The sequence below is a fragment of the Passer montanus genome, unplaced genomic scaffold, assembly GCF_014805655.1.
Source record: "Passer montanus isolate IOZ18808 unplaced genomic scaffold, ASM1480565v1 scaffold96, whole genome shotgun sequence".
NCBI classification, from domain to species: Eukaryota; Metazoa; Chordata; class Aves; order Passeriformes; family Passeridae; genus Passer; species Passer montanus.
Genome location: NW_024375034.1, coordinates 1,326,963 through 1,343,212, shown reverse-complemented (window position 1 = coordinate 1,343,212; position 16,250 = coordinate 1,326,963). Strand labels below are relative to the sequence as shown.

Sequence of the window (16,250 nt, the reverse complement as noted above, 5' to 3'; positions counted from 1 at the left end):
CACAAAGTATTAAAACCAGTTAGACTCAACACACAAGATGTTTTTCTATCAATTACTTACTACTCTGAACGACTTGAAGACATCTTTTCTCTTGAATAGAACAGCTGCACCTTTTTCTGCACTTAGATGAAGTTCTGCATTTTGTTCTTTCTTGTGTCTTTGATAATATTTGAACAGAAGAGGAACCCCAGACTCTCTTACTCCTCCATTTCACACACAGCCCTTTCCCACAGCAAGGTGTTGTCTTTCAAGAGTATTTAACACAGTGATGAGGCAAACCATGGGCACAAGAAAACATTTTCAATCACAGCTTTTTGTTATTCCAAAGTACTCAGCACCTTGCATGAAATTTGGAAGCAAAGCAGAGCATGTCGAGGTCCAGCTGTAATTTGTTCAATCTCAGAAGAGGAGATCACTTATTTTTTCTGATAATTTATGTAAATAATCAATGAAAGCATCTTAGCCCTTAGCATATATATTGAATAGAGATGCCCTGAAAAAAAGGTGAAGCACAAGCATTTGTTTGCCATTCCCCAGCCACCTTCCAGCCTACTCTGGTACATTAGACACAACAATGACCTTGTAAAAGTATTTAAAGAAGCACATGTTTAAACAGCTTCTCATAATTTCTTCTTAATGGCCATGTATTTTCTATGGATCTGGCTTGAATTCAGTACATTTTTAGTGTTTCTGATTATGGAAAAGATAATATTTTCAAATGCATGACAACAAAGGGACAGACAAGATTCAGTGAGGAGGTGCTATAGGAGCACAAAATTCTAATGAAACCAGCATCCAGAATCAAACTGAAAAAAAAAAACCAGAGAAAAGGAAGACCAGGGGAGTACCTCAAGTAATCTGTGCTTAAAGACTGAATCGGAACAGCCAAATTGAAAAGCAGTTGCATTTATTTGCATGATACACTTATCTACAAAGTGAGTGGAGAATAAAACCCAGTACAAAATGCTGAATTTCAGGCTAAAACAACTGGCCATGTCTAGGTAACAATGGTGCACCAAGCTAGCTGTAAATCCTTGAGAAGTCATGGAGTTGTACCCTGAATTACTCTCTGCTAGGCAGTTTCAACACAGACTGTTAGGACTCAGTAGCAAAATGGCAGTAATAATAATCAATAATAATAACCCAATAATGGTGCACCAAGGGAAAAGAGCTGCTGGTTACTGCCCCAGCATGAGGCCCAAGGCTCAGAAAAGCAGAGGCACTGAAGTAAAGCACCATTCACCAACTGTGCAGCTCTCTGCTGTGGGACCGTGGAAAGGAGCTGGGCAAATTCAGGTGGGACAGGGCCCCCAGGGCTCCTGGAGGCCCATTTCCCTCTTCTGATACCCTTCTGCAGCACCTGGGCTAGCTGCAGGTGGAGGTTAACCTCAGCACAGGAGTTCTCAGGAGCAGCAGGGTCAGAGCAGCTCCAGGGGCTGAGCTTCAGCTCTTCACAGCAGCACCAGCCCAGGAAAGCCCAGCCAGGCACAGCCAGAGCCTCCACCTGTCCTGCCTGGGGCATGCTGGAAGCAGGGACACCACCACAGGTCTTTAAAGGACTTTCTTCAGGGACACAGCCCCAAGTGCTCTCTGACCACGGCACTGTTATTTTTACTCTCACAGAGCAAGAGTTTCCCTGCAAACCCCACTGCCATGTGCCCTGAGTGACAGCCCAGGCTCCCTGCACACAGCTCCTGCACCAGGATCCCCTGGGACAGAGCCCTGCACAAAGCAAGCATGCACCAACTACAGATTAAGTTATTTTGAAAGCCACAAAGAAACACAAATTGAAAGTCCTTAGAACTAAACCACAAACACCTCTCAGTGGGATTTACTTGTTTGGCCATGGGTTTTTTAACTCTGTACAATTATTACCACCCTTTCCAATGGCAGAGCCCTGCTCCAAGCCCAAGCCTCGGCTGAGGGGGACCCTCCTTCCCCCAGCTGGGTGCCTACAGGGAGCCCTGGATCCTACAGAAGCCCTCAACACTGGGCACCACAGAGACCACCCCAGTAATGCTGAATGCTATGGAGAATTGGCCCCGTGGAGCATCACTTCAGACTTTAAAAGCGAGCATTCCCTTCTGGGCACTGGCAGAAATCCCTGCAGGGCCCAACCTCTGCATTAACACCTCAGCCTGCAGGGCTATTCCAGCTGCTTCCTCATCTGAAGGTATTGCAGGGCTTCCTTATCTCAATTAGCCTCTCCCTCTCTTACTCCTAAGGTAGTACTGGCACCCTGTTAGGACACCCAGCCCGTGCACAGCCTCAGACTGCTCGAGATGTGCACCCCGGAGCCCTCAAGCACTGCTGCTAGCAGCTGCACCCAGAGCCTCTGTGCAGGATCAGGCCACCAAAAATTACATCGGTTTTACCTCTGAAATTCTTCAAAGACATGGCAGAAACAATTTCCACTGGAAGCTGGTGCTCAGCCACAGTCTGCCAAGTGTGCTCCTCCTCCCGGACACGCTGCTGTATTTGCTCAGAAAAGGGAAGCAACCCTGACTTCTGCACTGCACTCAAACTGCAGTCTGCGTGTAACATTCATCCTTCATTTCCTCGTGCAGTGAGGCACACGGAGGGAAGCAGTGAGCACCTGCACACATTCACTGCACAGCTGAGCATTCATGACCTGCTGGTAAGACCAGCCTGGAGCACTGGTGAGATAAAGATCCCCACCTAACTTGGTACTTCCTATGTAGAATGAGATTCTCAAACCTCATTTTCCTAATCTGACATTGATATGCCTTTGGCGGGAGAAAAAATAATACCAAGTGCTGTCCTAGCTAATGTAAAAGGGGGCTCTGATGACACTTGTGGCACCTGCCACACCTTTTGTAGTCAATAGTTCTGTTCACACCCAGGGGATATGCAGGGACTCAGACTCTTTAGACCAGCAGGGCTGCAGATAAGGTATTTCAGCACAGAGTGCCTGCAATTGCCAGTGCTTCCCCCCACCCCCAGCTGCCTTGTGGTTAGAAGATAACACATCTTTCTCATTCAACACTTCTGCAGAACGGGCAGGCAAAGGTTTGCAGTTACAAAGTTTTAGCAGTCTCACAGAAAGGAAGTCAGTGTGAGAGGTAGGAGCACAAAGAAAAATTATGTGTGTAGACACAAACTGGCTCCCTTCCCCAAGAAAATAAAATAACCTGAGGACTCAGTCACATGGTCACTCCAATGTACAGAAATGATGGCTGGTGGAGTTCCTCCATTGATTACTTGTGCACACAGAGAAGGCAAACAGTCAAGGGCATTTCCTGGGCCTCTAAGGAGCTGTGTTAATCTGGTAACAGCAGGTGACAGAAGGTGCTCTACACCTTTCAAAGTCTACCTAAGGTTTTTGAAGTCATTGCTTCAATGAAGTCATTGACCAACACAAACAGTAGATCGAAGGACCAAAACAGCAGGCTGATAATTAGTGCACCCAAACCACTCTGACCTGGCAAATTAGGAATATCCACTTGGTAAGCAATGGGACCCTTGTCAGGGGAAACAAATATTTTGTTTTTCCTCTTCTATTTTCTCCCCTTCAAACTGAGAAAGGCAATTCCTCATAGTATATACAAGTAGATAGTTCTGGCTGCACACAAAGCCAACACAGCCACTCTTCAGGGGTTCAACTCTCTACCAGTGCTGAAAACTGTATTATTAAATGAAAGCTTTTATCTACATTTACCTTAACTGCAGAACCTCATCTGCCTTTAAGGAGCTCTCTTTTATAGTGATTTACATTTGATTATATTAAGCTTCATTTATTATCAAGTTTATTGCAGCAGAGAGCAGTGCAATGAATTAAAACCCTCTTCAGAGTAATTTATAAACATTCTTAAAGGGAATACCATGGCTCAAAGCTCTGTGCTCAGTAACATCATCATTAATAGCACCTCCCACAAAGTGCCAAAGGAGAAAAAACATAATGCTTAAGCAGGGCTCACTGCTTTAACAGTGCTACGCTGTGTTCTTACCTTTGCCCTGGAAAATGAGGGACAAACATCTGCTGTACCTGTAGCTCAAAAAGCCTGAGCAGTTCTGCCATGCAAATTCCATCTCCACCCCTGTACTAATGTGAAAGGTGCAATAAATCCAGTCCATGGCTGCACTGCTCTGGCAATAGCAAGTCTCCTTCAGTAGTCATGATGACAAGTTTGACATGCAACTGGTCTCCTCCAGTGAGAATTCTGAATCTTTATCAAATGCTAATTTAATTATCAAATAAAAATACTTTAAAAATTCATTATTGCAAAAAGCTCACACTGAAGCCCAAACTCATTGCCCAGCTGTTTGCATTAGCCTTTCCAACAGTGGTGCCCAAGGTTTCCTGAGTAACTGAAGGTTTGAGAAAAAAGAAAGCTCTGGGCTTTCTTCCCTAGCATCATGGCTATTTCAGCTACACATAAAATGGTCTTTTTCCCCCTTTCTTACATGCTGCACAGCATCAAATATTGTATGCAAAATGCTACTTGATCCAAGTAACAGAAAGCACATCCTGCTGCCCAGCTCCCCTGACACAGAGCTGCTTCCCAGGGCTGCTCTGACTGCCAAGTGAACTGAGGGCAACACAAGCACTGCAGAAAGCCCTGAACTGCCTGCAGAAGTGATGCCACAACTATTAATTGCTCTGATATCACACAGAAGTCCTTTACCTTGTCACAGACAACTGTTTCAACTGGGCACTGCCTCCCTGCAGAGAGTGAACTAACATATGTAAGATAATCAGGAGCATTCAGCACTGCAGGACCCAACTCCATTTCCTGCAGAAGTGAGTAAAACCAAGGCCAGAGCTGCAGAGAATTCTCAGGTGTCCTGAGGAAAGTGGCTCTAGCCCTGCTCTGCCAGTGGACTCTCAAGGTGATGTGAAACAAACCATTCCAGCACCACCACCCTCCTCCCAAACTCATGTCCCAAGAGAGTAAGAAATGTGTCTGCCTCATACTGGAGAAACTTCTGCAGCAACATGAAGCACCTGACACAGCAGTTTAGTCAGCAAGAAGTGCACATCAAAAATTAAGGACATCTATGATGTTTACTGCATCCTAAATTGGGCACCAAAAATGGGCAAGTGAATCTTGGATTTTGCCCCTGAGCCCTCATCTACAGAATGAGGTTCTTTAGTTACCCCTCAGGTTAACACTGACACGAAATCCAGTACAGCAAAAACCAGAAAATATCTCACAGGGAAATGAAACACATACATGTACCACTGGATCTGCATGATATGGACTGAATCACACTTTATGTGCACAACTGCACATAAAGCCCTTCTTACTCAGTAAACACCAACTGGGTGCAACAAATGAAACAAGACTCCCATGGGGAAAAAAACAGCACTTGGACACACAATAATACATAAGGGAGAAAGGAAGAAGATAGTTTTACATTACCCACTTCCTAATTTTTGAATATCTACTTTTGCAATCCTAGTGTTTTGTAATTAAAAATGGTGTTTTAGTATTACCTGGTAAAATGACTGCATAACACCTTTTTTTCCCTCTTTCTTTTCTCGTTTTCTTTCTTCCATGTACAAAAGATTAAGCTGCTTTAGTATTTGATGGTTTCTTGTTTTTGCAAGAGGAAGGATTTCCGAGCCAGGTGACAAATGTTGGAAAAGATGGAATATGGGCTGCATACAAAGAAATTACTAAGAGGTTACACTGTGTGAGAAAGCTGTAAAAAACAGTGTTAAGGAAAAAGACTGATTTTAACTGTAGTGATTTTTTTTTTGTACTATATCAGTATGTACTGCCAGCACAGAAACTTGATGTTATATAGTTTATTGCAATGACTGCATTTCCCTGCTTTTCCTAGCTGTACTCTCCAATTTAATGCACTGGAAGTTGCTCTCCACTTGAAGAACTCTGCTTGCTGCAAGCATCCGTACACATCAACCAACAAAGGTTTTCATTCAAGTCTTTTATTATAGCTTGAATTTTTTCACTGCATTTAAAAATCTAAAAAAAATAAATATTTGTTTCACAGCTGCAAGTCACATATGCATTAACACCACAAAATCTGGAATTTAACCAGAGAAGGAAAAGTCAAATCCGAAAGTGTCCAGCTAAGCACAATCGTCTCAGGGCAATTATACTAAAAATAAAATCTTAAGAAAAAGGGAGAGGGGTGTTAAAGGTTATTTCAAATGCATTTATCTGGAAAAAAGTGAAAATTCTATTAGAAACCATAAACTACGCTTTCAGCATTTAAAAATAAACGTTTAACCTCTTGACAGCAACAATTGGCTGGTGTACCTTTTTCTTTTAAGCTGTATTCTCGACACATGACTGCAGAGGTTTCAAATAATAAATTAACCTCTTTTATAATTGTGTCCACTTAATTACAGATTCAGTCCTTAGAAATAAAACAGCGTCTTAAGTCAGCTTGTCCATCCACATATTAAAAATGCCATTGGATGCGGTTTTGTATCGGCACTAAGTGACTGCTTCATGGATTGTACATTGTGAAGATGAATGTCTCTTGAACAATCACTTTCATTATTAAGGTTCTTAAAACAAACCAGAAAAATAGATATCTTCAGAAATCAGAGTAATCACTTTTTTTGTTAAAAGCCATAAAATAAGCTCATATTCAATTACAAGCAATAGAAACCATACTGGTATTGGAACAGAACTATTTTATCACAAAAATTTATTATTTACAAAATGAAAAGTTACCAAGTGAATGTATCAGGGAAGAAGTTAAATGTTCTTACTAAGTGATTTGAAAAACTGAAGCAAGTCTCTCATGCACTCACACGCCAAATTGTTTGCATAAGGTGAAATGTTAATTCTTGTTAGTGAAACTTGACTCCCATTCACAATACTCTCCTTTTTATTGTAAGATGGCAAAATCCACATGGCTCTGTACAGGAAGGTATGTATTAAGACAGCTCCTCAGTTTTGGAAATGATTTTTTTGGCTCCCATGAATATCCATACCACTGAACATTTTTTGCAAATAATCAGTTATATTATCAACTGCATCACTTAATCCACTGAATTTACCACCACAAGAAAGACACGAAAACTCAATGATCCCACGTTACACGGAACTTTCATTTCTCAAGTTATACTAAACTGAAACCTTCATAGTGGTCTATAGCCTGGATCAACTTAGATTTCAGGGTTTCTTTATCTGTGTATTTTGGAAGGTCAAGAAGATTAAAGCAAGTGTGAGCTACCGGCAGGTAATCTTCTCCTCCTCCTGTTGGCTGGATGACCAGCTTCAGACACCTCATTCCAAGAATTGGAATGCGATCACTGCCCGTCAGAAACACTGCCAAGAAAAAACAAAGGCTTGTAACTGCACCTGGCTGAAGACTAACACTGTCTGTGTCACATATGCTGCTCTAATCATTGCTGGCCTTTTGTAATCATTTCAGCAACGGCCAGCTTTTCCCACCCGAGTCCTTTGAAGTCTGGAAAACAGGGAATAGTGACTTCACCCTGTGTCTGCCTTCTACACCTGAGCTCATAACTCAAACACAAGTGATCCATAAAGGAAAGTATTTCATTTTAGCATATGAAACCAAACAGTCCTAAAAATACTATGAAGTTTTTCATGCAACAGAACCTTCTAAATTAAAATAAACTGGCTGTATCTTTACTGAGCATTTCCAAGAATCTTGTAAACACAAAATTAGTTTGTTCAGTAAGTAATTTATCTGAATTGGAAACTAATCTGTGATCTATTCTAAGCAAATCCTCACTCACAGCAAGCTTTGCTTGCTTTATCATCATGTACATTACCACTTACATCAATACCTTGACAGATTTACAATCAGTTACTACTCCAAATTTCCATCTCTGTGCAGTGAAAAACCTGGAGGATGTGAACTATATGTCAAAGCACAGGAAAAGATATCCTAGTTACCAAGTAGAGTGTTACCAGCAGATTAGGTTGTTGGTGTTTTGGGGGTTGGTTTGTTTTGGTTTTTTTAATGCTGCTCTGAGCTACTGTGATCTGTAACAACCCATCACCCAGAATGACTCAGGACACCCCCAAGAAAATCACAGACAAGCTCACAATCAATTTTTTCTATCATGCTTTTTTTTCCAAATAATTGATCACATCATTACAGACAAATACTTACACCTACCCTCTTATAGCAAGAGCCTGAAATCCCAGTGATCCTGTTCAGTTAGAAACTTCTGTGAAATAATTTCATATACTTACACAAAAACTGTTTCTTCTTCTCCAAAGACAACTCGTGAAAAACCTCCCAGAATATTTTAATTGTAGGATGGTCTGCCCAGTATTCTCCTTTGTATTCTGTGTTCTAAAATGAGCAGGAAATGGGGTTATTGCTTGCTCACAGAACAGCTGGATAAGCTGTCAGTGCAGCAGAATGAATGCAGTTTGTTTACAGGCACACAGCAAGTGACACACTACTATACTTTCCTCACTCCATTTTCTTCAGCTGTTCAGTCTGAATTCAATATAGGGACAGATGCCTGTATTGCAAAGCATTTTCAACCCCAACAGAGGCTAAGTCACAGTGAGCTCTGACAACTGAGAATATTTACTTTTAATAACTGTGTGCAATCACTTCACTTTCTCATGTCTAATATGAAAGATTGTATAGCTGCCTCAGGGTTCTGTGGATTTTTCTGCCTCTCTTCTAAGTCTGATTTCCTTCAGAAATTAGATGGAAAAAGTTAAAGCAGGAAGGTAAATAATATTTTAGGATCTCCATTCACTGATGTTTTAAGGTGTCAATAAATAACAGGAATCACATTAATTAAAACAGAGTTCAAGAGGACACCTGGTTGCTTTTGCACCCTGAAATTAGAATTATACAAAAGCAATAGCTAACTATGGTTCTTACCTTCTCCAGCTCCTTCCAGTCATAATTTGTGTTCCCAATCACCATTGCCTGCAACTCGCTGGGCTGGAAGAGCTGAAGAACTTTACCTCCACACACTTTGTGGAAGCCTTCATGGAATGCACTGTATAAGGAAGCCACAGATCTATTGAAGATGTAATCCACATATGCATCTACAAAATCTTGCCTGAAGAAGAGAAAGAAAGAATTATGTTAAGGAAATAAAGAGGAAGCAGTACATGTCATCCTACCAATAAAGCAGGGGCCATTTCTGCACAGAGCAGAGCATAGAAAATGAAGCAACAAGGAGCCTCATATATTGTATTGTCTGCCTTATGTTACAACACAGTGAATATAAAATGGCACATGAATGTATTTCCCCACCACACCCCCAAAGGCAGTCTGCAACAGAAAAGCAGGAACATTTAATGTTATATACTTCAGGCACTACAAACACCTCCCTTATTTGTGTGCATTGCAGTGAACTGAACTCACTGGCAACAAGCTGAAAGGCCTGAATTCCAGGGAGTGTCCTGAAAGCCACTAATCAAACTCACTGTTCTATTTTTTTTTTTTAATTAAAAAGATTACCATATTTGCACTAAAAATGCAAATCAACTTCAAAAGGACATTTGAGTTTTGCACAGCAAGAAGCCCAGTGCCAAGAAGCTAGGATACTGAGAAACAGATGGCCTGTTATCTGTGCCTGGTACAAGGAGTTCTCAGATCCTGCTGGAAACATCTCCAGCAGCACTTAAGGGAGATCTAAAACTTCTTGATGTGATACAGCATTTATGATAACTTTTGAAATCAATGCCAGTGAACACTGTTTAGCTTCTGCACTGGCAGTGACCTCATTTGTACATTACAGCTATCCCACCAACACATGTTCACTGTGGAAAGAGAGAATGCATTTCAACACCACCCCCAGTCTTTGAGTAATATCACCAGTAGTTTACAGAATAACATAAACACATTTAGATTATATGTTTATTGAAGCTGCTGCACTGAAAATGCTGGAGATGATGATCCACACCCCTCCCCTTCAGCACTCCCTGAGGTCTCCCTCTTATCCATCCTGTGTAATCACAGAAGGGCAGGTAACTTGTGCAACACTAACAGTGCAAGGCTGCTCAGGGAAAAGTCACAGAGATAAACTAATTTATATTATAAAATTAATTGAAGCACCATGGAATATTTAGAGCTTGAGAAAGAGGAATTCTTCATTACTGCAACACAGTGTGTGGTAACAACGCATTTCATCAAGGCATTTCATAGGCACCTTGAAACTTTTCCCATAATTCAGTTTTACAGTCACTTAGTGACAGAACATCAAACCTACACCAGAGAACTGCAAAGCTACAGTGTTTTTCATGTGCATTCAGTTCTCATGGAGTGTGCTCTTTCCATTCAATTCTCCCTTTACCCTGGGAGAAGTACAAGCACACAGAATTCATAAAGATTAAACAACAGACTGGAAAATTCTGCAAAAAGAGGACAAAAGCACCACCAGGTATGTTCTGCCTATCCTCCAGGAGCAGAAAGGGAACAAAGGGCAGGAAAGACTGTTTTTATAAATAAAAGTTATAGAATCCTTGACCGAGGGAAAAACCCCTCCTGTCACACCTCTTCTGACGACAACACTGGATTAACTCATTTAATGTTATCTACTCTACAAAGGGAAGACCTCACTGAAATCATATTCATGTGTGAATGAGGAGTTGTAATAATGGCCCTGAAGTTCAAGTCCTCATCATTACTCACTGAATTTCAATGACATGTAGCAACCTGCACTGATGCCTTAAGAATTTTATTTTTTCACATCCTATACTGCATTAGTGCACAACTCTGAACACCACACAAAGTGTTAGTTAATTCTCTTCACATTTATTTAGACAAAACAATCCCTCTGGGTCTGTGACCCAAAGACACCCTAGAGCCTCAGGCCCCAAAAAGTATAAACAACAGTGAACTGGGGGGGGCAGAAAACTGGGGGAATTTGACTTCATTACCTGAAGCTGTAATTGGAGAATTAACCCCTGATATGCAAACAGACCAAAATGGTATCTGTCTGAAAAACTGGTGACCACTGTCCAGCTTGGGTGTAGCCTCTGGAAGGCTTTTGACTGCCCAGTGTATCTACTGAATCTTTTAATTGAATAAATACTGGATTATTTTTAATACTGAATTATTTACTTCAATAAATACTCACATTATTCTCTTAACTTTTTAAACTTTTCTCTTAACTTTGTCTAGCCTCTGTCCTAGGCATCAGCAGAACCTCAAACATTTTTAATCTTATAAAATGCTTATGACTGGGGCTGAAGGGGACCACTAAAAATCTAGTCCAACCTCCTGCCATGGGCAGGGGCATCTTCAACCAGACCAGGGTGGTCCAAGCCCTGTCCAGCCCAGCCTTGAGCACTCCCAGGGATGGGGCAGCCACAGCTGGTCTGTGTCAATACAGGACAGCAGCTTTTTCAACAGCCCATGGGAGAAGAGCTTGGGAAAGCAGCCAAAGCAGTTGTGCCTCCACCAGCAGTGTCAGAGCTCAGCACAGGGAATTTACAGAGCCCAGTAACACCCCCAAGGCAGCCAGCAACCCTGCAACCCACAGAACTCACCTATTTTGTTTGACTACAGGAATGTCAGCACCTTTAGGAACCAGCTCCTTAATTTCTGTTGTACCAAAATTTTCCACAGTGATCTATTTGAAACAAACAAAAATAGTGCAAATCTTATTTATTGCATAAATACTTCTTCCCACCACTTAGTTAACAGCAACATGAATGGCAGACACAGGAGCTAAAACTCATGGGAATCAGCTGCTGATGCTTTTGTTCAAACACTCCATCAGAGGCAATTAAAATAGATGGTGTGAGCTTGGCAATACATACTTCAAACACTATATAAAACTTACAGTAAAATTAAGACAAAATGCTTCTTCTATGTCATCCTCTGGATAGTCCAGTAGCTGTTGCATTCCCCTGCAAAATAAGTTATAAAATACTTGCACCGGGGAAAGAAAAATGAATTTATTTTCCTGAAGTGTTCTTTATGCATTGATAATTCAAAATTAAGAAGTATCTTTCCACTGTTATTTCATTCATTATCTTATTGACTTGCACCTTGTGTAGTGCTGGGAAATTCCAAGCAATCATTCCCTTTTGGTTACCCCATGGAGTGAAAGAAGAACATTCCTGCCTTTAAGACTTCAGCTAAGGGGTTCCCAAAGCAGAGGCAGTTGGTACTTAATAAACACGGACTGGCTCTTCCATTAACACCTTTGATTTCTCTTTGAATCTGAAAACTTTGGCATCCACAACACTGAAGCAATCAAACATCCTTTTCTGTTCATTTGAGCCTCCTACCTGCTAGTGAGTCCTATTCAAATCCCTAGTCAAAAGTAAATATTTAGCATGCATTTGTTCCTGAAATAAACAAAAATATTTTCTTGATGGATTTAATTTAGAACTGAAACTATGTTCACACTTAGGCTTATAAAACTAGTGGCTAAAGCTCAAGGGGTTTGAATTTCAGGTTGTTTTTTTTCCCCGTTAAAACTCTTGTAGGATCATAAAACACAAGAGACAATCACTAACACCAAGCACTGAGACACAGGTGTTTAACAACAGTGTGTCAAATGTATCAAATGTCACAATGGCTGCAATTTACTCTGAGCTGTTTACCCGGTGATTGTGGAAAAGAAATGTCATGTTCTTAGAGGAAAATTTCAAAATTAATTTCTACCAACACCCATTTTTCTTTCTTGCTTACCTGCCAACATCTGGCATCAATTCTTTTAAGTCATCCAGGGATGGTTTCTTATTCAATAGCTTTTTGTACAAAGCCAGAGGAAAATGAAGGTCTACAATAGTAAAATTATATATTGCTAGCCCACAGACAACACCAATCAAATGAAACAAGTCACTGTCTTCAAAGGTCTAAGAACAGAAAACAGACAAAATGGTTTAAAATAAAGAAGTTATTTTAACCTTGCAGAGTCCAGGAAGAAGCGTACAGTACAATCTAGGTGAATTTAATTAATATTTTCTTTAAATATCTATGTATCTGTAAGTACCAAGGAAAACAGGATAAAGTTTAACCAGCTGAGAGTGAACTCCAAGGGAACAGAATCCTTTCTACTTAAAATTAAAAAGGCTGAGCTGCAACATATTCTCTTTCACAGGGGACCCATATTGCACTAAGGTTCTGGTTTTGTCAGTGACTTCCTATTGCACTACACAGTGATTTAAGATGTTAATTAAAAAAAAATTATCTTGGGGAGGAAGAGGGAAGAGTCACTATTGAACCCTCAGAATTAATTATCAGGGCTTTAAACACATGTGGAATTGTAAATATTCAGGTATTTGGGATCCAGCCACCCCAGTCAGTGCTCTCTGAAAGTTGACTCAAAAGTCAGGGATCAAACCTTCCAAATACAACTCCATGAGCACCAATCACCCCTAAATGCAACTGCACACAGCAAGACCTGTTCAACAGGCCACCTCAAGAATTTCTCTCTGCCACCTTGATTTCCTGATTCTGTCCTTGGAATCAGTTTGTTCTGGCTACTTCTTCCTAAAAATCCTGGTGGGCTGGGGACAATCAGTAAGGAGTAAACAAGGAATGGGGGAAGTTTTGATCTAACAATGACCAAAAAAACCTCACTTTTTTGAGAATACTTGCTTCAGCTCCTATTCTTGAAATAAAACGACCACAAAATACTATGTTCATATATTATTAATATAAATACTGTAAGTTAAAATGAGTGAATATAGACCACAGCCTACCTTATCAGAGAACCAGATCAGCCTGGACTCCTCATAGTACCTGAACATTCCATACTTGGGATCTAGCAACTCCCTCATGATGAGCAAAAAAAATTCCTTGCGAACACCTCCAGCATCGACAGCTTCCTCCCCTACAAAAATAACCTGAAACACACAACTCAGTGAGCACTGAACTGCACAGAGACTGTAGAGCAAGGTTTGTCCAAAAACATCCTTCACTACAGCGTGTCCTGTGATACCTTGAGGGGCTTCTTGTAGTCCACGTTCTTTGTTTTCCTGAGCACCTCCACAGCATCCCCCACTATGTTGTCCCTCCGGACCATCAGTATCAGGCAGGGATTGACAGACTCAAACACTGGCAGGAAGAGAGAAGACAAATTCTGCCTGTGGGCCTGATCGACAGCCATCTGCAGGAAAACAAAGTGAGAAACTCCTGTCAGTATCAACTGTCCAGCAGCCTTGCCTGCACAAGTGCAGATGGGAAGAACTAGTACAAGAGTACTGAATGTGCCCAAGTTGTCTTTGTATTCCTTTTATCTCAGGAAACATTGTTCCTTTGCCCATTGCTCTCAGGGAAGTATAAGAACTCAAGTTTTGACATTCCAGTCAAAATACCTTGGATAACAAAAAGATCCTGCATTTTATCTAACAAAGAATAAGCTGTTTAATATAAATCTGGCATGAAACCAAACATACATTAAAAACTAATTCACAGCATGAAAAGCAATTTATTTAACTCGCATGATAATTTCGGTATTAAAATTGTCTGAAAAAGAAAATGCTGTAGCAAATGTTATGGATATGACAGAGAACTCTTGAGCTTTTGTGTGTTTTAATACTATTTAATATTGTTAAAAGAAACATTTAATGTGAACATTTCCCTGAATTCATCAAATGTTGGTTACTGACTGTACATATACATTTTTAAAGGCACTTGAAACTACATTTATTATTGATTAAGAGCAAGGTAGTATTTTCCTACATGAACCATTACTTGAGCATGACTTACATAATCTGGTTATTTTCAGAGTCAGATCAATGACCCAGGTAATATTCCAAGTCTGCTTATATGGGAGGTGGGGTTGTTTTTTTGTTGTGGGTGGTGCTTGGGGTTTTATGTTTGTTTATTTGGGCTGTTTGGGGTTTCTTTGGGGTTTTGTACCTGTACTATGGGTTGATAACAAAAAAAAGCCATCTCACTATTGAAAGGAAAAGAAGTTCCTTGGAAATGTATGGCAACTACAAAACAGTCTAATGTCAGTGTGATCCCAAACCCACTACCCTCTATCGTGTGCATACCCTGAGATGAAAAATAATCCTTGATTTTTATGGGGGAGAAATTACACAGTGTTTAAAAAAAAAACCAAAAAACACAAAAAGCCAACAACAAAAAATACAAGCAAAAAAATCCACAAACAAACAAAAAACCAACCAGCCAAACAACAAAAAAACCCCCAAAACAACACCACCAACCAGCCAAACAAAAAAAAAAAAAACCCAACAGGAACACCCAAGGAGCCCAACTCAGGGAAAAAATAATGAATACATACCATTAAAAATGGAGCCTCCTACCTGCATCTGTATGATTGCATCTGTTTGCAAGAGAGTTGTCTTTGCCTGGGCATCAAATACAAATGGGTAGGTGCAAATTATAACAGGAATATCCGTTAACTGCAATGAAAAGAACCATGTCATAGCTCAGCTTATTCAAAAGCCACAATCGTGGTTAAAAAAACCTTTACAATAGCAATCATTTAATATATCTATTTTACTGGAAAGAGAACTCAACCTTGACTTATCAATGCAGAACAAAAGCATCTTAGGAACAGTAAGTAAATTTTTAATTGTTTAGTACTTCAGCCACAATCAAAAAAATCCCCAACAAAACTCAATCAAGCCAAACCAAATCAAGCCAGGCACAAACGACACTCTCACTTAGCACATTTTCATTTCAGAACTGTTATTGCAGCTAGTGGGTATAGAAGTAGCCCTTTCTTCCAAGTGCTGTTCCAAATTTGCAATACAGACAATTACATATTTTTGCACCACAAAGATTTTTTTCAGATTATAGCCATGGCAAATTTGAAGCTTTACTCCCAAAAGAACACAGCAGACAATCCTTAACATTTCTGATTTCCTTACACTCTTCAAAAGAAATCAGATTGCATCCAATCTTACCTCAGTTAATCCATGGTTGACATCCTATGACAGCATTTGCACAAAGGTAGCAACAATTAAGATGAAAAAGCAGCATTAGTGTCTGCATTAATTACTCATCTCTGATGTAGAATTTAAAAAATATTTATTTACTGCTGCCCCCCAAGAGAAAGTTTACTGAGAAATAAACATTAACCACAAACATTCTAATTCATTTATTAAATACAAGCTTGTCTTTCAACACCCTGTTTATCGGTCTTTAAAAACAGGGCTGTTAAAGTATCATGTTTGCTTGGATCCACAAAATTACACACTTAAAATGCTTACTTCCATACATTAATTAATGACATCTACTGGTAGTGTTGCAAAATAATAAAATACGGGTGGCTAGAGAAAACTTATTAAATTACTTACTACAATATTCTTTCAAAGTTAAAGTCAAGGAACTGTGGCAAAAACCTATCCAACTCACTAATTTTC

General features: G+C 40.1%; 1 protein-coding gene across 5 annotated transcripts in view; it reads right to left on the bottom strand.

Annotated features, from left to right (window-relative positions):
• Nucleotides 1-5,898: 5,898 nt before the first annotated feature.
• HERC4 (HECT and RLD domain containing E3 ubiquitin protein ligase 4) overlaps nucleotides 5,899-16,250 on the bottom strand; it is a 29,362-nt gene continuing 19,010 nt past the window's right edge. For 4 of the 5 annotated variants that reach the window (XM_039696231.1, XM_039696229.1, XM_039696233.1 and 1 more), the window contains exons 16-25: nucleotides 15,792-15,815; nucleotides 15,186-15,284; nucleotides 13,853-14,020; nucleotides 13,614-13,757; nucleotides 12,598-12,764; nucleotides 11,741-11,807; nucleotides 11,445-11,527; nucleotides 8,824-9,007; nucleotides 8,172-8,274; nucleotides 5,899-7,271 (exon numbers count right to left, since the gene is read on the bottom strand). In XM_039696231.1, coding sequence (XP_039552165.1) covers nucleotides 7,063-7,271; nucleotides 8,172-8,274; nucleotides 8,824-9,007; nucleotides 11,445-11,527; nucleotides 11,741-11,807; nucleotides 12,598-12,764; nucleotides 13,614-13,757; nucleotides 13,853-14,020; nucleotides 15,186-15,284; nucleotides 15,792-15,815 — 1,248 coding nt within the window. In that variant the 3' untranslated portion in view covers nucleotides 5,899-7,062. The remainder of the gene's footprint in view (nucleotides 7,272-8,171; nucleotides 8,275-8,823; nucleotides 9,008-11,444; nucleotides 11,528-11,740; nucleotides 11,808-12,597; nucleotides 12,765-13,613; nucleotides 13,758-13,852; nucleotides 14,021-15,185; nucleotides 15,285-15,791; nucleotides 15,816-16,250) is intronic. The other variant, XM_039696234.1, reaches the window with a different exon arrangement.